Source organism: Festucalex cinctus, chromosome 5, assembly GCF_051991245.1.
Source record: "Festucalex cinctus isolate MCC-2025b chromosome 5, RoL_Fcin_1.0, whole genome shotgun sequence".
Classification (NCBI taxonomy): Eukaryota; Metazoa; Chordata; class Actinopteri; order Syngnathiformes; family Syngnathidae; genus Festucalex; species Festucalex cinctus.
In genome coordinates this window covers 6982216-7002372 of record NC_135415.1, presented here as the reverse complement: position 1 = coordinate 7002372, position 20157 = coordinate 6982216, and the positions used below count along the sequence as shown (strand labels likewise).

The 20157-nt window shown below is 38.8% G+C and overlaps 1 protein-coding gene across 4 annotated transcripts in view; it reads right to left on the bottom strand.

Moving 5' to 3' along the window:
• The window catches only part of dtx1 (deltex 1, E3 ubiquitin ligase), a 47739-nt gene that overhangs the window by 13953 nt on the left and 13629 nt on the right, over window positions 1–20157 (bottom strand). For 2 of the 4 annotated variants that reach the window (XM_077522530.1, XM_077522532.1), the window contains exons 3-5: window positions 7588–8302; window positions 489–550; window positions 187–348 (exon numbers count right to left, since the gene is read on the bottom strand). In XM_077522530.1, coding sequence (XP_077378656.1) covers window positions 187–348; window positions 489–550; window positions 7588–8302 — 939 coding nt within the window. Of the gene's footprint in view, window positions 1–186; window positions 349–488; window positions 551–7587; window positions 8303–8599; window positions 8654–20157 lie in introns of all 4 variants that reach the window. The other 2 variants (XM_077522533.1, XM_077522531.1) reach the window with 2 other exon arrangements.

Sequence of the window (20157 nt, the reverse complement as noted above, 5' to 3'; positions counted from 1 at the left end):
TCACTGATCAATTAGGACAAAGACTCCCTTGGGAGGTCTAGAGTTTCCATGGCTTCCATCGACCCGTTTTCATTCAGGCCATGGCCTGTAAACTGCTCTCAGCTCAGGCGAGGAGTAGAAAAGTCTAGTTCTAGTCTGAACATTTGATTTCATTGACACATTTCCCTCCCCTGCATTCCATCTTACCTTTCCTCAGGTGCTTTTTCTTGGTCTTGCGCCGCATACCGTTAAATCCCGGCACAGGTTTCATGTCGCTCTTACTGATGTGCGGTGGATGCAGAATGGGCTTGGGTGCACGGGTCAGGCAAACAGGGAGACCTACAGCGCACATCAGGATACCGGTCATACCTGATGCGTATGTAACAACACACACACAAACACACACCCCCACACCCCCCCACACACACACAAACACACACAGAATAAATTTAACAAAATGGTATTGAAATACGTTCGCCACAAAAGGAAAAAAATTCAGCTGATCTAACCTGCTAGCGCGGGATGCACTGGTCCAGACCCAGTCAAGTTTTTGACTGGGAGAGCAGGAACCCTGTAAGGGAAAGAAAACTGAAATAAATGAGAAGATCCTTTAATCATAATGTCGTGATATGATTAGAGAGTCTGGCACAACGGTCTGATCCATGCTGACAGAGTTTTGACTTGACTTCACTGCACATGCGACAAGGACTTGTATATTTAAACGGGAAGTCAACCCAAATATTTTATTTATAATAAGTTTGATTCAGTTTCTGCTTAATTCATATCCCACAAATGCAATATTAATCAGATTGCTGTGTTTAGACTAGTGGGGGTGTTTACTAGGGCTGGGTATTGATTCTAATTTCCTCAATCAATTTGATATTGATTCACAAGAGTTCAGTTCGATTCAATTTAATTTTTTTTTTCTATTCGAATTCACATCAATCTGATTCTACTTAAATGTCAATGACATGATAAAAACTCCACAAATTACAAATTAAATTTTGCGGAGGCAGGAACTGGTCAAATGATTCAGTTTATTTATAATGAAAGTAACACATGTTGTGTAATCACTTAAGTGTCACACACAAACATTGACATCAGCAAGGATGAAAATATTTTCAGAATTTAATTCAATATTTGTAAATATGAATTAAAAACATTTAGAATTGTCTTTAATAAGGTCTTTCATAAATGTGAGAAATACTTTTATATCTATTAAATAATGGACAAAAGGCCCATAAAAGACCTCCCGTACATCACATGCAGAATTTATGTGTTAACATGGTGCTGCTCACTTCATCCACTCAACTCCAGCTAATAAAGCTTTAAATCGCTCGGCCCTCGGACCAGGAGTGACCAGACGTCTTTGGCCTTGCAGCTCAGAGGCATTTCACAAATCCGCATTAACTAAATTCTTTGATGCAAGTGTGAGCCTCTCTTGGGAACTAGCTAGCACTAGGGACTAAAACCAAAATGTGGCAGGGGTTTTTACTTTCTGTATCTGGTTTTGCCACCTCTATAAACAAACAAACAAACAAAGAAAATGTGTCAAATCTAGGTCCAGAAAGTAAAAACGCTGTCACAGTTTGGCATTTGTCTCAGGTCCTAGTTAGCTAGCTCCCTAGCTAGCCCCCATGGTGCTAGGGACTAGTGCTATCTAGCTAGCTAGCACTAGGGGCTAAAACCAAAGTGTGGACTTTCTGGACCTGGATTAGCCACCTCTATAAATAAATAAATAAATAAATGAATAAATAAAGTAGGTATTTAGACCAAAGTCAAATCAAAGCTTACCAAGATTGGGTGTTCAAACACAAACATAATTCATCAATAGAATAAGAAGGATCTTGGCCTCAGTGCACTGTACAAACGTCCCACTACCATACAGTGCAGAGCGCTTGTAACTTTAATTAGGGATGCTTTTCATCTTCATTGCAATCCACTTGAATCAAAGATCACACAATGAGCTCCAGAGAGTATTACATCATAAATATGCGATGTGATAAAACAGCTGCACACTTAGTGACTTAAAAAAAAAAAATCTATGAGCATGAGCCAGACTGAAACAAGCAGGCAAACACTTATCTATGCAGTTTATTCCTACAAAGTCAGGACACATTGCCTCTTGCAAGCAGTGCAGCGGAGCTCATCAGTTTGTAAAACTGCACACTGGCAGGCAGTTGTCTGTTTGGTTTAGATGTGCACCTCTGCAGGAAGTCAGCCTGTCTGTCCTGGCAGAGTCTTGAGCGCTGACCTTGAGGACATGTCACCGCATGTCTGTAGATGCTGAAGGAAGCCAATGTCATTTGTTTGCTTGAATCAGATTGGGCTGGAATCGTTTTCAACTTTCAATAACATCAAGATGGAAAGTATTCGTGGTCAGGTGGTGATTGCAAACAAGAACAGCCCTTTCTTCTGTCTGGTTGAGCACACCTCTTTGAGCCCATTCAGTCAAAGAGGATGAATCCAAACCATCTTGAAATCTAATGCACTCCGCCAAATCAAATCTCTCTCTTACTTTTGACCGGTGTTCATCCTGAAATGGTTGCCAGCCAATTGCAGGGCACACAGACAAACAAACATTCACAATGGTCTGTAAATTTGTAGCCTTAAATCTTAAAAGAAACAAGATCGAAAATAAAATTACATTGATAATTTGTGTAAACAAAATATATTAACTACAGATGTTCCCTTCAAAGTAATCTCCCTGGAGTACAGTGTATTATGATATTCAGCAATTTGACAAATAATCAACATCAGCATTTTATAAGAGCTAACGGCCAACGATAGATCAATTTAAGACTGTTATTTAAATTTCCATTTAACTTTATGAGATGTTATCGACCGAGGAAACTCTGCATCTTCTGCTTTTGGTTTGACATTAAAACTAAGGTAAGTGAAAGTTTAAAGCAGCTATATGGAAGATTTAAAATTTCAAATCACTACTGCCACCTGTGGCCGAAAACAAACTGCACGCTCGTACACGCTGCGCGCACTCGTACGTGCACGACCTCAACACTGAAGACTGGGATCTTCATATCCAATTAAACTATGTTTTCAGAGGTAAGAAGTTTTATGTTATACAAAGCTGGCCCCTTCACGGGATGAGACTCTCGATCCCCACTAAACAATCGATGTCGACGGGACGTGCAGATCATATTGCTTTAGTCGGTCGAAGTCCAGTCCTGTGCTGTACTCCAAAACGATGTGCAAATTACGTCAATTAATTGGACCTCATTCCGATGTTAATATGCAGTTACATATTGTAGTCACCCCGCTCGACGGACGTCAACCTGATTCTCGTCATTATTAGTGTATGTCGCCCCCAGGCTAGCGTCATTGTGCATGAGCCGAAAGGTGGGCTGTCAGTTATGGAAATTGACGATTGTGAAAAACATATAGACCCATTCACTACTTAGTGTGATACGGCCGTGAATGTTTTCGCCATTCAGTAGTACCGTTCACAGTCCGTTAGCATAATGTAGCTACAATAGGCTGTTTTCACGGAGGAAAATAAGACAACATTTAGCCTGATTGAAACGCCGCGGAATGGAACGTTTGTTCTTCATAAAGTCATTCTGTTCTATTACATTCAACTTTGCCGCCCCTTTCACGCTAAATGTTGCCGTCCACCTCACTTTCACCCCAATAGTTACGACCGAAAAGTGATCGATCTCGAGGTTACTGCTATTTGAAAACAACACATTTTCTTCTAAATGTCAAGACACTCGCTTCTTACCTTTTGGAGTAGAAAGAAAGCCAGCTGTGAATCACTTTTCTAATCCAAGTCCGATCTCAACTCTCTCCACCGCTGAAATGTCAAACCACTCTCGTTCTTTGCCGGCGTCGGTCACTATCAAGTTTAGATTTTTTTTTTTTCATGGCACTTGAAATTGTTTTCATTTTTTTTTTTTTAAGCAGCCTTCCGCGGAGTAACAGCGGGTGTCTGGGGCAGCGAAAATCTGTACTAGTTCCGTCTTCGCGCGACAGGAAACAACTGACGAGGACGCGCATGACGTCACATCCCGCAGACAGAGGGCGGGAAATTCGAAGGATTCGGACCGGACGCTTCCGAAATAATATTGGCCAGAGGCTTGTAGGAGTACCCATTGTGAACAGCTAAGATGTTGATCTACTAATTAGAATATGTTTCAGTCATAAATGGTCAAATAAAAAGGCTATTGTTAAGATATTTTTTTGGGAAATCCTCCATATAGTAGCTTTAACATTTCAGATATTTTGAAATTTTGGCAAACATTTTACTGGTGAAACTAATAGGGAGCTATTTACTTAAGTTTTCATTTAACTTTTTAAGACATGCTGAAACCGTGGGAGCACCCCTGAAGTTTTTCTTTGAATTTTTAAAACAAAAATTGTCTAAGATTAAAAAAAAACAAAAAAACAAAAAATTGTCACACATTGTAGTACTGACAGTGCTGTTTTTTTCCCCACATCTGTAATGCTCTAATTTCTGACCCTGTCCAATATGTTAGTAAACAAAGGATTGCCGTTCTAGCCCATAACGGTTCATTAATGAATTGCTTGTGAGGCCAGAGGACCGCTATACTTGTTCAGTCTGTCAAGACAAGGACAATTTATCTACAAGAGAGGAACCTGAGGACTTTGGGGTGAGGTTGCCGAAATAAATGGGTTCCCTGTCATCTGTTTATGGTGCATCATCATGTAAGAAGGTGGTAGAAGGGGTTAACTGTAGATTGGTGCATCTTTTGCAAACCACATTGGTTGTTTGGAGCAGCATTTAAAGGCAGATGGTGAGATTCTGGCCTTTGTATGTTGTCCATGACACTAATTTATTGACACAAGCAAGCAGATGGTCAAATATTTGTACATGTAAACATGTAGCCATTTGAAGCAACACAATCTCCTCAAACAAACATCTTAATTGACAGTCTGACACTTTCCAAGGAAAAGAAGACGATCATGTTAACACTCATCATGGGCACTTGCAATGAATGCTTGATTGACATTAAATAATAAATAATGATCTTTTTTTTTGTCTGAACATATTTGTTACCTGTCTAATATTGTGGTTACTTGCAAAATAGGGGAAAAAAATATTTGATTTTGCTTTATATAAAGTAGCTCTTATAAGCAGATTTTGTTACAAAAGAAAGTATAACAGTATAATCTGATGTAACTGTAAAAGAGATACATAAAAAAAAAAACACAAGGTGCCAAGTATCTACATTCTGCTGTGAGCAACAAATCTGTCTCACATTCTGTGCAGATTCCTGGTGTCCGTTTGCCTCCCACAAGTGAGCATGTGCGAGAGTGTTTGTGTTTGTGCACACGTGAGTGAGCGCGCTGCTGAGGGTATGTAAACCACGTGCATCCTGTATGTTGAGCCACTCGCCTGAGAATTTTTGTACTCCGCCTCACCCAAGCCTCTTCAGCAGCTTTCTTTTCTTAGTCTCAGTCTTCCACAGAAATGCTGGCTGAGATGAGAAAGCCCAGCTGTGCTTTCATTGAAATCTTAAAATCTTTCTCCATTACATTATTCTCCAGTACAACGTGCATCAATGCATGTACAAGTGTAAAAGTTAAAGTGTGTTCTATTCCCCATGAGTGGCTAGGACAAAGGGGAATTAAACTAGAAAAAAACTAGAAAAAAAATGATTTTCCTCAGTGTTATTTCACACACCAATTTTACATCATCCATTATTCATTTTCCCTGACCTCCATGGCTAAGAGGTGCCCACAGCTATGCCACAACGCGTCGCTCATGCTCAAAACATTCATCATACACGCTTCTACAACAGTACTGCGTGATAATGACCCGGGTTCAAAGAAGAAGCAAGAGAAATATTGCTGTTATATGATACAGCAGTGGTCAGCAACCTTTACTGTCAAGAGCCGTTTTAGGCCAAATAAAACGATATAAAAAAAAAAAAAAAAAAAAAAAAAAAAAAAAAAACTGTTTGGAGCCATGAAACATTTGAAGAGTGTGATGAAGGAACCAGTGTGTCAGTGTTAGTTTAACTCATTTGCTCCCAATAACGTGTAAATATGTTTTTTCTTTAGGTTTTAAGTGTGCCAAAGACGTATTTATACGTTTTTTTAATGCTAGAGCAAACATAAGGCTTTGATGCAGCCTCTCAACTGCAAAGAAAGGTTGCAGAAATGGTAGTTATTACACAAACGGCCAGCAGGTGGCAGCAGAGCACAGGAGACCAACCAGGGCCATCTAGAAAAAAAAAAGGTCCATTACTTACAATTTTAAATAGATTTGTGAAAACTGATGAAATTTAGCTCTCTTCGAATGTTAACTGCTGCAAAACGGAAACAGATAGAAACATTTTTTTTCCTGATGAAAGACGAGACGTTAATCTTTCTTTTGATAGATTCCATGCTTTTATAGCAGTAGAACACAATATTCTGTGGGCCTTGCAAATTCAGTCAAAATCTAGTAAAACAGCCGGGAGTGAACGGGATTGCTTCTGTGAAAATGGCTGGGAGAGAATGAGTTAATGTACTGAGAAGATACAATACTCTGAGATTCAGTTTTTTCCTACCTTTCGTCTTCCGGTTTTGTATTTTTTTTTTTTGTAGTATTTTTATTAATTTTCTGATTTTTTTTAGGACAATTTTGTGGAAATGTTATGGTCAGTTTCAGGATTTCTGTTTTTGGTTTTGGACATTTAATAGTTGCATTTTAAACATTTTCTTTTCTGCTTTTTTTTTTTTTTTTTTTTTTTTTTTTAAATGAATTTTCGGACTTTTTGGCAATTCCAAAGACATTTCATGGTAACTTTTGTGATTTCTTGAACATTTTTATGGTTACATTTTGAATATTTTCTTTTCTGCCTTTTTGGCAATTTCATGGAATGTCATGGTAAATTTCTGCTTTTTCTCTTCCTTTTTAGATATATAGGTAATTTATAAAAACTTTCTGATCTACCTTTTGGCTCTCTTTTGACAACTTAAAAAAAAATTGACTTTTTTTTTTTTTTTAAATATTTACATAATTATTCATTTTTTGAAACCAAGTCATTATTTAAAGACTATTTTATTTTATTTTATTTTATTTATTTATTTATTTTTTTAATATGAATTCCTACTCATTTTTTTTTTTTTTTTTTTTAGATCCACAAGAGAGGGAGTAAAGGGCCACATGTAGCTCCGGAGCCACAGGTTGTAGACCCGTAGTATAGAGAAATACAATGATAATCCACCCATCCATCCATCCATCCATCCATCCATTGTCTTGACTGCTTCTTCCTCACAAGGGTCGCGGGGGGTGCTGGCGCCTATCTCAGCTGGCTCTGGGCAGTAGGCGGGGGACACCCTGGACTGGTTGCCAGCCAATCGCAGGTCACATAGAGACAAACAACCATCCACACTCACAAGCACACCTAGGGACAATTCAGAGTGCCCAATTAACCTGCCATGCATGTCTTTGGAATGTGGGAGGAGACCGGAGTACCCGGAGAAGACCCATGCGGGCACGGGGAGAACATGCAAACTCCACCCAGGACGGCCGGAACCTGGACTCGAACCCGAGTCCTTAGAACTGGGAGGCGGACGTGCTAACCACTCGAACACCGTGCCCCCCTACAATGATATATAAAAAAAAAAAAGTCTCATTACCCTGGCGGAATGGTTCCTCTCGGCGTGGTCATAGCGATGTGCTGAGTGCCTGGTCGGTTCAGGTTGTTCTGTCCATTGAGTGCAAGTGTGTTTTGGCCATTGGATGACATCACAGGGAAGTTGGCTGGGGACAACGGCACCTGCACCTGTTCACCTTTGGCTTGCCCGCCTCCTTGACTGACATTATTGGTGGCGGCCGAAGTTGAAGACCAAAGAGAAGTTCCCGCAAACGTGTTGCTCTGCCGCACCGCCGTCAGCGTTCCCGTCGCACCCGCACTGCCCACGGCCCCTCCGTGGAGCTTCCGTCGCTGAGAGGCGAGGATGGCATTCGATGCGGCTCTCGTACTGTTGACCAGGATGCACTGCTGACAGGAGCAGGGCTGTCCGGAGCTGGCTCCCACAGGCCAAGACTGCGACTTGGGGATGGAACCCATGATGAGCGGGTAAGCGAGGTCCATACGCCTCCGAAGGCGGCGTTTTCGCTGGCTCTGCTTGTTGGTTTGAGACATGCTGTTGAAGTCGATGAGGTAAGAGAAGCCTAGAGAGGTCAGATCCAACCACGGGTGCTGCTTCTCGTAGGCATTCTGGATGGTCACACAGATCTCCATGTCGTACGGCGTCCACGAGCCATTGTCATTCTCCCACTCCCACACTACACCTTTGCCCGGAGCAGACGACGGTTCGTAGAAGTTCCTCTGCACTGGTCTCATGGTGCCTGAAAAGACATGACAGGATTGGTATGATAGTTCCAATTTACCGGGGGAAGTCTAAGTTAAAAACAAACAAACAAAAAAATAACTTATCAATAGTGTGTTCTGTATAACCCCACTAATATAAACATGTTATTCTGACTGTGAAATATGAATTAAGCAGCAAAAGCCACCCATTTTCATCTATTTCAGGGAGCGGCCATTTTGCCACTTGTCGGCTCAGATAACAGCCAATCACTGCTTAGCTTGCACATGTCACATGACCAAACTCAGATAACAGGCGAGCTGTGATTGGTTATTACCTGAGCAACTGTGATGTCATGTTTTCTTGACAGCAAGTGGCAAAATGGCCGCCCCTGGAGATGAATAAAAATGGCTGGATTTTACTGCTTAATTTATATTCCTCAAACATCAATCTTAAAGGGATACTTGACTCATGTAGCCATTTTCAGTAGTAAGAAGTGAATAGTTTGTCTATAATTATTTAGATAACGTCGACAATTTTTCATGTGCAACTAATACCTTACCTAAACACATTTTGCCACTTGCTGTCGACTGAACATGGCAGCATGTGTGCTCAGGGCTCAGGTAACAACCAATCATGGCTCAGCTTGCAAATGTCACATGACCAGACTTAGAAAACAGGTGACGCGTGATTGGTCGTTTACCGTGCTCTGAGCACCTGTGATCTTATTTTCAGTCGAAAGGAAGTGGCAAATTGCGTATTTAAAAGGTATTAATTGTACATGAGAAATAATGAAGTTGTTAAATAAATGATAGACATAATATAAACTTTTTATTGCTGAAAATAGCCAAATGAGTCAAGTATCTTAACCAAATGCTGTCTTCAGACTAAGCGCTTAGTTTGACTTGACTTCCCCTTTAAACAATGATTACAGTTATCAAGGTCAATAGTAAGAAGTAAAATTGCTATTTTAACCTCAGTGCAAACGGGTTAATCCAATTAGGAAATGAATATGTGCTGAGACAGGAACTTGAGCTGCTAATGAAGATTACTTTCTAATAAATGTCCACAAGGCTCAAAGCATATATTACTAATTGTCACATTAGATCAGAGGTTCACGATATTTTGGCTAGATCATCACAAAATAAGGTTGTGTAAGCTTAAAAAAATACATAAATTTTTAAAAAAAGCTCAAGAGACTCAGCAGGACCATCAAATATTCAGAGAAACAGACAACATGGCCACAATGCTTTGTTTTTTCGGTCTCTCGACTATCAGCAAAGCACCAATGCCCATCTACTCTTCACCCAGCGCAGTATAATGGTCACTTGGGAAAGGTGAGACATGCAAGCATATGCCCCGCACACTTCTCAAAAGGTTGGTTGCACCTCGACTTTCTCTGTCGGTTTTAAAAATATATTTTCTTTAGTCCTGAAATGTCCTCAACTTCTCGCAGTGGCATGTGATGAACTGACAATTAATAATTTTGCAACTTATGTTTAAGAGCACTACATGTCAAGGCCCCTCAGTTTGCAGCAGTCATTCATTGTGTCCACACAAAAATTCAAAAATGACGACGTTCTCATCACAACTCTCTCCATGTCCTTCCTAACAGGAAACTGAGCGAAAGTGTCCACATCCTGACTGGTCCTGTGTGATTTTAGTAGCCATCTTTCCTGCCCCTTCCCTCAATGTCCTCCAGTTGTCTTTGCCTTCCTATCAAGCGAGAACAAGCTGTGTGATGTACTGCCTCGTCAGACGCCACAAAGGGACTCTAACCTCACTGTCACTTCAGGCCAAGGCAGTTCAGGGAGAGCTCGGCTGTCCTTCCAGGTCTCAGCTGGAGGAAAACTTCCTGCAGCTTGTTTGTTGCTCGAGGCCAAGTGTGCTTCCATTTCTTAATAGCTTTGTTTTCCTCTGGCAGTGACCGAAGACCTGTCTAAATGACTTCTGAATGGCTGAACAAGTCGAATACAACTGTAACGTCCTTGACTATCCTCAGAAGCCAGCTGCAGGAAATGAAAACAGATGTCATGCAGTTTAAAGGGAAATCAACCCTCCCAAAAAAAATCTTCACAAATATGTTATATGCAGCCTCAGTAGTCTAAAAAAGGTATTTTTGTTAATATTGTGTGAGTGGAATATGTGTTAAGCAGCAAAATCCAACAGTTTTTAGTCAATATCAGAAGGTGGCCATTTTGCCACTTGCTGTCAAGTGAAAATGACATCATAGTGGTCAGGTGCTAGGTAACAACCAATCACAGCTCAGCTTCAGAAAACAAGTGAGCTGCGATTGGTCGTTGCCTGAGCCTTGGGCAATTGTGATGTCATCTTCAGTCGACAGCAAGTGGCAAAATGGCCGCCCGCTGAGACGGATAAAGACTGGATTTTGCTGCATAACTCCTATTCCACAAATGTAATATTAAACAGAAAGTCATGTTTAGACTTGTGAGGTCACATATAACACATTATTGTCAAGAAATGCTTAAGATTACACCACGGTATTTTAAGACCTTCCACAAGTTAACTATAGGCATATAATCATTAAATCTTACCTTTGACACCATGGCGATTTTTTTATTTTATTTTTTTTATATTAGGTGTTTTCTCTGGTTAGTTTTCTAACACGGAAATAAAACACACGGTTGAGTAAAACCCCACTTCTCCCCTTGTGATTGCCGCGCCCCCGGCGAGCCGACTGCAGTCTGCTGTTGTAGCTCTGCGTTTGAGCACTCCTCTGAGTATGCCACGTAACTTGAAGCAAGACAATTCTTCAATAAACATTTAAAACAAGACGGTTCTTTACCACAAGAAATTGTGGAAGAGGACGGTTAGAGATGGAAGAAGATAGAAAAAAGGAGGGGAAAAAGATCTGAGCTGGTCTCGAACCGGGGACATGCTGTTTACAGAGCAAGCACCTTATGAAGTCAAAGAGTGCCAACAGCTTGTTTTCTCAGGTTGGGAGGTGCTGGTGCTTGGAGAGCAGTATGACCTAGAATTTCTCATCGAGGGGAGAATGGAGGAAAATACCACTTTGGTGATGTTTTTGGTTAAGAATTAGCATTTTAACACTGCTAAAAACTCCCAAAAATTGATTTGTCATGTTGCTATTCCTTTAAGTTTGACTTCCTCTTTAAAAACACTATGTCATATTTACAATTGTTTGTTATTATAAAAAAATATAAAAAATGCAAAAATGTAGTTCACTGATGAGGAGGGCCCGCAAATGACTCAATCCGCCCTTGAGCTTATCTCTGATGGAAATTGTGCAACCACAAGCAGTGTCACAAATCTTTCAATGAAGAGCAAGAGATTTACGCGTGTTGTAATGGAAGCTGTTCCTGGGGCGACACAGTGGTGAGTGTCATAGATAGTATACGGCATGTGAACGCGAACCCTCGTCTGTTCCCTGAGCAGAGTGCCAGAAGCCAGCTTCTCAGTGTTCCTCTCCACAGTCTGCCTTGGCTGTGCACCAGCACTGTCTTTCTGAGCCGTTCCTCACATTTTCCACTCACTGGACTGACTCCATCCCGGTCTCACACACAATGTTCACCTCTTGGACAAGGAGCAAATGTCTGTGTCGGTGAGTTAAGGCACGTATCATCTAGTTGAGGCTTGTTTCCCTTTAGTGACACTGTACCATAATCACAAGCTTGTTGATATACCCTTAACCTTTCCGATTTCTCTAAGCCTGATTTAAGCCTATTAAGAAGTGTAAGCGTTAAGCCATTGTTTCTTCAAAGTCACTTAATCAGTTTTTCCTACTGCACTGCTACATGTATTACACTTGACATTTTTATGAGTATGCTACTCAAGCTGTGGTTATACAAACCACACTGGAACACACACTTGCAAGGTGACTCTTAGCATCACGAAGCCTCAGGATGTCAACACCTGCTGCACATTTGCATCTGAGCAACCTTCTGTTCCAAGTCCTTAAAGCGAATGGAATTAATGCACATGCAAGCAGTGTGATTTATAAAAACATGGAATTAATTTCTAACCCTAAAACTACGGTAGCTAATAATGTGAGCAGAGAATTTGTGTCACTGCACAAGACTGAAATGATTGATGATTGATGATGGGCATTTTCTGTATGAGCAAATCTATTATACTGCCAAACTTGTAATGGGCCATTGCACCTCAAGTGAAACCCAATGAGTGAAAGCCTACTTTTTCCAGATTTTGTTGAAATTTTGTGTGTAGGCATATCACAGCACTGAAGCCCAAAATTTCCAAATGTTTGCTTGGTCAGACTTTGCAGTTTGCCGTTTCGACTTTTTCACCAAAATAGCCATGGCAGCCAAATTTCAAATTGCCTTTTTCTGGCAATTACTGGTCCGATTAAAAAAAAAAAAAAGAAAAAAGAAAAAAAAGAAAGTATCTTTGTATCATGAGGTATCAAAATCTGGCATTTGCTTTTGCATCAGAGTACTTTTGACAGAAATTAGTTTTGGCCTAAATATTGACCTTGAAATACACAAGCTCCACGCCCAACCTCAACAACACAAATAAAAAAATATCTATATAGCCCTACGTGTCGTTTGGATTCTTTGATTTCCCCTATCCAGAGATACTTCTTTTTTTGTGTGTGTAAATCAGACCAGTGATTGCTGATAAATTATAATTTGAGATTTGTTGGCAAAAAAGTAGATAAATGAATGAATAAATAAATAAATAAATAAAGAAAGAAATAAAAATGGCAATTTCTTAGCAACTGATTTTCCAAACAAACTGCAATTTGAAATGTTGGTTTTCCATGTTGTGAATGATCCCTACACCACACTTCACTAAAATTGTAAGGGTGGGCTTTTAAATTATTAAAAATAATAATAATAATAAATAAATAAAATAAAAAAAATTCTGGATGATCTGAGATGGAACGACCCTAATATCCTACTAAACCTCATATAGCACCACATTGAATTTCACTAATTTCACAGTCCTATGCATCAACATGTTTTGACAAGGTGGTACTTCAAGGTTTTCTTTCATATTTTATACTTCAAACATCATGGGTTCATGCGAAACCCACAGAATATCACACCCATGAAACTAAAACCGCAAAACCTGCAGATCCACTCTAGATGTTAATTTATTGAGTTGGTTGTAAATAAAATAAGTGAATCCTATTAGATGTTTGCACTTAAAGAAAACAGTGGGGCATGGCGAAGGGAAAAAAAAAAGCACTTTCCAAAAAAATAAATAACTTCAAGCAAATAAATCCAAGTTGGAAGAGAAGATGAAGAATCCGAACGCTGCCAAGAGGTTAAAAATGTGTCACACACTACTGGGAGAAAGCCTCTGGCCCAAACAAATTCGGCATTGTAATTCGTGAGGGGACATATTTTTTGTTTTTATTCATGTTATAGTTCTCTGCTCATAAGCTGCCATCGTCATACCTGTGCAGTCAAAGTGTTCTGCGCGAGCGATTAGCTGCTCATTAACAACCAAGCAGAGATCAGAGACCGTAATAATGAGGACGACAAGTCGGCAATAAGCTGGTTTAACAGCACTGTAGTTTTCAATATCACAGCTCTGCTCGTCTTCTCTCACAGAATCACACATTAAAGCTCATTTTCTACGCTGCTACGACACGTTCATTTGCAGCTCTTTACAATGTACTCCTGCCACTTGGATTCCCACAAGCTTCATTTGGTCTTTGTTGGCAAACACGATGGATGTAGAAAGCCAAAGCCTTGATAATGGTTGAGAGAGATGGTAAGAAAAGGTGAAAGAAAAGTGCAAGATGATAGGAAAGTACAGGAAACAAACAGAGAAGGAAGAATAATCAAGGAGGTATGTGATTGGTGGAAGATTCATGCCAAGTAACAATACAATTAAAATGTGTATGTTACTTTAAACCTCGGAAATGAACACTGCAGTAGAAAGAGTTCCATTAATAGGTTCTGCTCCCGGAAAATTGGGGTAAAAGTGAGAAAAAGCGGCTCAACTACTCAACAAAGTGAAGACATCCTCAGTTCTTTCAATTCTCAGACTCCCCCATGTCTTTTGGGACAAGTCTGCTTTCTGTCCCCCCGAGTACAACTAAAGAGAGAGGCAGCATTCAGTTTTAATGCACTAAATATCTGGAACAAAATCCCCCAAAATAAGATTTGCAGAAAGTTACAGAAAGTCAGTGCAGAAAGTCTCGGGTCTTTTAATTTCAGACTTGAAGACCTGCTGCCTTTTGTATTAAACCAAATTCAAACATACTCTCAATGGTAACTTATGGTATAATAATTTATCTAATCTTTAGTAATTTATTTTCTTTTTTAAGCTTATTTAAAAGCCAAGAGAGCCATAACAATTATTAATTGATCAAAATATACAGAACCAACGCATCCACTATTTATGAAATTAAATGCAATGAAATTTTATGACTTGGTTGAGTTTAAAATAGCACAAATAATGTAAAGTTTATACTCATTTACTCTGCCACAGTACTCAGAAGTTGTTTGAAATTAGACAAAGTCCTTATGACATAAGGGGTACAAGTGTCTACAAAAAACGCAAAACAAGAACAAATATTAAGCAAAGGTGTGTATCTGTATTTGTGGAATAATTTGGGAATTGATCTGAAAAAATGTGACTCACTTCTGGAGTTTAAAAAAAATCTTTAAAAATAAAGTTTAAAAAAAAGTACTTATGTCAGACCAGAATATGAAAATTGTATTTGTGAGTATGTGTATATGATTTAGATAGGTATTATGGTATATGTCTAGGAAATTCATGTATATATGTTTTTGGCAAATGCACGCATTGTGTGCTTGTGTATATATATATATATATATATATATATATATATATATATATATATATATACATATATAAAACCAGGTTATACATTTTATTTTAAAAAATAGTAAATTAGTATTGTATTAATAATGAAATAAGTTTAAATATATAAAGTACAAGAGGTAGGACTGGATAAGTTTTTAACTTCTTCCTACTCCCTTTTGAACATGTAAACTATGATTGATTGATGATTTTATTGGGATTTTCTTTTCTTTTAATTTGTTTTGTCTGCTTGTTTATATGTTCAATCAAATCAAATTAAATCTAATCAAAATAAAATATTTAATTAAAATGTGTCATATCTACAATCTTTTTTTGGGTTGGTTTCTTGGTTTGAACTGGCACGTTATTTATTGTTTATGTTTTGATGTTACATTATTGCACTTTGAACTGTAGAGCCATTCCTGTTACATTTATTTTGTTATTGTCATGTAAACCTCCCACCACTTGGGGGATCAGTGGCGCCAATTTGACACAAGTCTACTTAATTAATGGGATGATGAGACGAGGCGTTACGGACACAGGTAAAGGGTTTTAGACGTAGTGGAATTTGTTTGTGGCTTTAGTTTTTTTTCTATTTAGGAACAAAATTCAAATGAACCGTAAAAAAAATAAATCTTCAATGTAGAGTTGAAACCGGTGGACCTTTTGTAATTTAACCACGAGTCCAAACAAACCAAGCCGTCATCAACCATGGTGATCCGTTTTGATTGGCAAAAGCACCACTACAAACCGCCTTGCTTGAGAAATGTGCTACACAAAAAAAAAAAAAAAACAACAACAACAAAACAACAACTAGAAAAAATAATTTGTAGTTGGTCCACGTGCAAAGCCCAACAATGCAGCCAAGCATCAGACGCTGCCATAACCTTCAGAATTTGTGGATTTCGTGACTGTCCTCGCCACTCACTGACTCACCGCGTGTGGGTATGACAACAAGGCTCATGCACATGTGCCGGTCTACCTGCTTATGCATGAATGCTAAAAAGAGGCGCGTGTTGAGAAGATTCTGTAAGTGCGGCTGAATGCACGTCTCTTGCATATTTTAGTTTCATGGCACCATGAGTCCGCTTGACGTACATGAGTCTTTCCTTCGTCAGGGGAGAAAGAAAATAATATATCTATCATTGATTTCTCCATACTTTATGTAAAATCGACCTTTGAAAATGTTTGGGATTGAATCTGTGTGCTTCCTAACAGTGCAGCAATGAGGCTCCATTATTCTCAAACAGGATTTGTCTCAGACACCAGCCAATTGATGACTGCAGAGTTCTGTAATTCTGGAATCAATCCAGTTTGAAAGCAGCTCTGCCAAACAGAAAACAAACGTAAAAGTAAACAAGAATTTTGAATATTTATACAATTGGGAATAACAAAAATAAAAGGACTGTTTGGGAAAGTCAGAAGAACAATTTGCATTACAGAAGTAATACCGTTGTATGTGTATTGCTCCGATCACCACAAACACATGAACTGCAACAACATTAATCCCCAAATGTGAACATTATGATTCCCATTATGAAAATAATCTTGATCCACTGCAACATCTATTCAATACCACAGGCACATGCACACGCACACAATTACCTCAGCCAGTTAAGCTGCAGATCTCGCTTGCATGTGACAACACCATATTTCATGTCAAGCCTTATACACAGGGACGATATATTATATACATTAGCGTTGTATCCTGCCTACTCAGCACAAAGTTGACTTAAAGACGTACTGTGTCAGAGGATATGTTGAGGAACAGTTATGTACGTAAAATGACCTTACAACCTTGTTAAATGATGGGATCAAGCCATATTCACAGTTAGTGAGGCAGATTTAAGAAGAGTTAATTACACATTTTGGCTTTTAAGACCAGTTATGGTCTGTGAGGTACACCTGGGAGCTAAATTATCTTTATGCCCGTGCCAAGGTCACTCATGGAAAACCCTTATGAGGATTCAAACAAATGGACACCTTGCTTCTCTCGCCCAGACATGGGCCGCCGAGTCCCCCCCATCTGTGACCTTGTTTGCAACTCGAAACCAGTGATGATTTCATCTAAGAAAAATTTGGCAAGATTTTTTTTTCCCCCAGTCGAAAATGAAACGAAAATAAAAATAGAAGCCATTGATTGAGACAATAACGATAACTATATTGACTGACAACTAAAACTTAATTAAAAATTCTTTTCAAAATTAAGACTGCTCGAAATGTTCGGAAATCAAGGTGACTTTTCCCATTAAAATGAATGGAAATGAAATTAATCCGTTCCAGTCCTCAAATTATGTTAGGCTGATGGGACTTGCAGTTGTAGTATGCACAAACAAACAATGCAGTCATCGTAATGGGGTGTCTGGTCAACTCAATTTGCATAGTCTCCTAACCATTCCGTTAGAAGCACGGTATTCTGATTAAATGCTTGTACTGGATTCATACGTTACTGGCGAGGACTTCCGCATCCATGAAGCAAATTAAATTCACAATTGACCTTTCACAAACTCCGCCCCCAAACGAGCATTGACCAATCACACATTTAGCAACCGTTGCTATGTAAGCATAGTCCGTCATGCTTTACTCAGCTCTCGATGACGTCCATAGTCTGATTGATTTTATTTGATGGCTTACGAAACCACCATAAAACTTATATATATATATATTTATTAGGGGTGTGAATTGCCTAGTACCTGACGATTCGATTCGTATCACGATTCACAGGTCACGATTCGATTCGATACCGATTAATCCCGATACGAATTTATAAGTCGATTGTTGCGATTTTTTTCATTCAAATTTAGAAAATACTAATCAGTAAGCTTGTAGAGTGTAAGATTGATATGACAATGTATTATTTATTTATCTGAAATTTCAGTCTTATAGAGGTTGTAATCTGTTTCATGTTTGAACAGCATTAAAATAAAATATTAAGGCTTAATGTTCCGTTCATATAACATTCTTCCATGCTCAAGGTGTGAATCCTAAAAAAAATAATAAAAATAAATAAATAAAAAAATAAAATAAAAATCGATTCTGCCGATTATTGAATCGATTCGAGAATCGCGCGATGTAGTATCGCGATATATCGCCGAATCGATTTTTTTTACACCCCTAATATATATATATATTTATTACTATTAAATAAATACGTCACATTTCTTGCTTTCTCGCTTACAGCCTTTGCAGAATGCTAGAATGCTCAAGCTACTGTTTGAACTGTGTAAAAGGAAACAAAGCAGCAACAAAAAGTGAACCACGGTCTGGACTATTTACATCACCATGAACGTTACAGAACCTACATGAGCGCCACTCTTTATAAGCCAAGTTAGATGCAGTAAAATCAGTGCCAAGTCCTGAAGCACCACACTCCAAATATGGCATACAACTGTGTTGGTGAAAAAGCCACTCCAAACAGTAACCGAAAAATCGACAACAACACATCAGAGATCATCTACATTGCACATATAGTATTTTGTCGACCGTATATCACATTTATATTACAGCTTTACTTGATATTTAGTCAAAGCTTTCTTATATGTTCCGATTGTTCAGCTCACATCTCAAAAGCACAGATCAGAGTTCAAAGTCAGAGTATGTACTGTTTAGATGCCTCTGGCATTTTCCTTATTAGGTAATATAACTCCCTTTCTGCACAATTGAGAAATCCTCACCGTTACCACTGTTTACAGAAACTGCCAGCTGCAAAGAGATACCTAACGTGGGAGATCAAGCAGTACATTTTTTTCACACGAGATAAGATTTATAAATATGAGTGAGGAGTGCAGAAGCTCTTGTGCATCCAAGCTGAATAGCAGGGCGGTCTCAACAAAATGTATCTCCTCCTTGACGTTGCATTTTGAATCATTACTTCTGTTCCGTTTTAAATCTGCAACTGAGAACCAGAAACCAAAATCTAAAATTCTCTCTGCAGTCTTTTTTTTTTTTTTTTTAACAAAACCAGACACAAAAAAAAAGTGTGGAACAAGGAACAACTGTTTGATGACAATACAAGCTAAATCCTAGCCCAGCCTCTTAAGTAAATCCTTCACACAGTAAGGTGCATCAAGTCAAGTCAATATAGTCTGGTTTGTTTACGGATACAAATACAATTTTCATTTAATCTCAATGACCTCTTTAGACACCAAAGGACTGTAGTCATGTTTACACGGACACATTTAATCAGAATAAAAGCTTGATCTGATTTAAAAATGAGTCATGTAAACACGCCATTCTGAATATTCTGACCCAATTAGACTAAATCAGATCAAAATTTGCTTCCGATTGACGGGGGTGGGTTATGCCAATTCTTATTCCAATCAACGCACATGAAAACACTTCAATCGGAATGGCCAGGCTGCGCCAATAAAGCGGAAGTCAACCTTAAACATTTGTTAACAATAATATGTTAGATTTGATCTCACTAGTCTAAACATGACATTCTGATTATTACATTTGTGGAATAGGAGTTATGCAGCAAAATCCAGCCGTTTTTATCCATCTCAAGTGGCAGCCATTTTGCCACTTGCTGTCGACTTAAGATGACATCACAGTTGCTCAGGCAACGACCAATCAAAGCTCGCTTGTTTCCTGAAGCTGAGCTGTGATTGGTTGTTACCTGAGACCTGAATAACCGATGTCATTTTCACTCGACAGCAAGTGGCAAAATGGCCGTCTTCTGATATTGGGGGAAAAAAAAAAAAAAAAGCTAGATTTTGCTGCATAACTCATATTCCACTAACACAATATTAACCAAAATACCGTATTTAGACTAGTGGGGCTGCATAGAACATATTGTCAAGAATTTTTTTTTTGACTTGACCCCTTTAAAATGGCGGTTTCTTGCCAAGGGCTTGTTTGTGAAGGGAGAGCTTGTTTTAAAGTATTTGGTGGAACTTGTTTTTATCAAGCTGTTCAATAAAAAGTGTTAAAACTATCACTATATTGTGCTAAATGGCAAATGAATTCCATCAGGATAAATAAATTGCAATGGATGGATGGATGGAAAAACAGTTTCAAAACAAGGATATATTTGTGATCAAATGTATTTTGTGCTGGCTATTTTTAAGCTTGTTCCTGCTGCCTATGTGCAGTGTCACAACTACAGGTGACAGC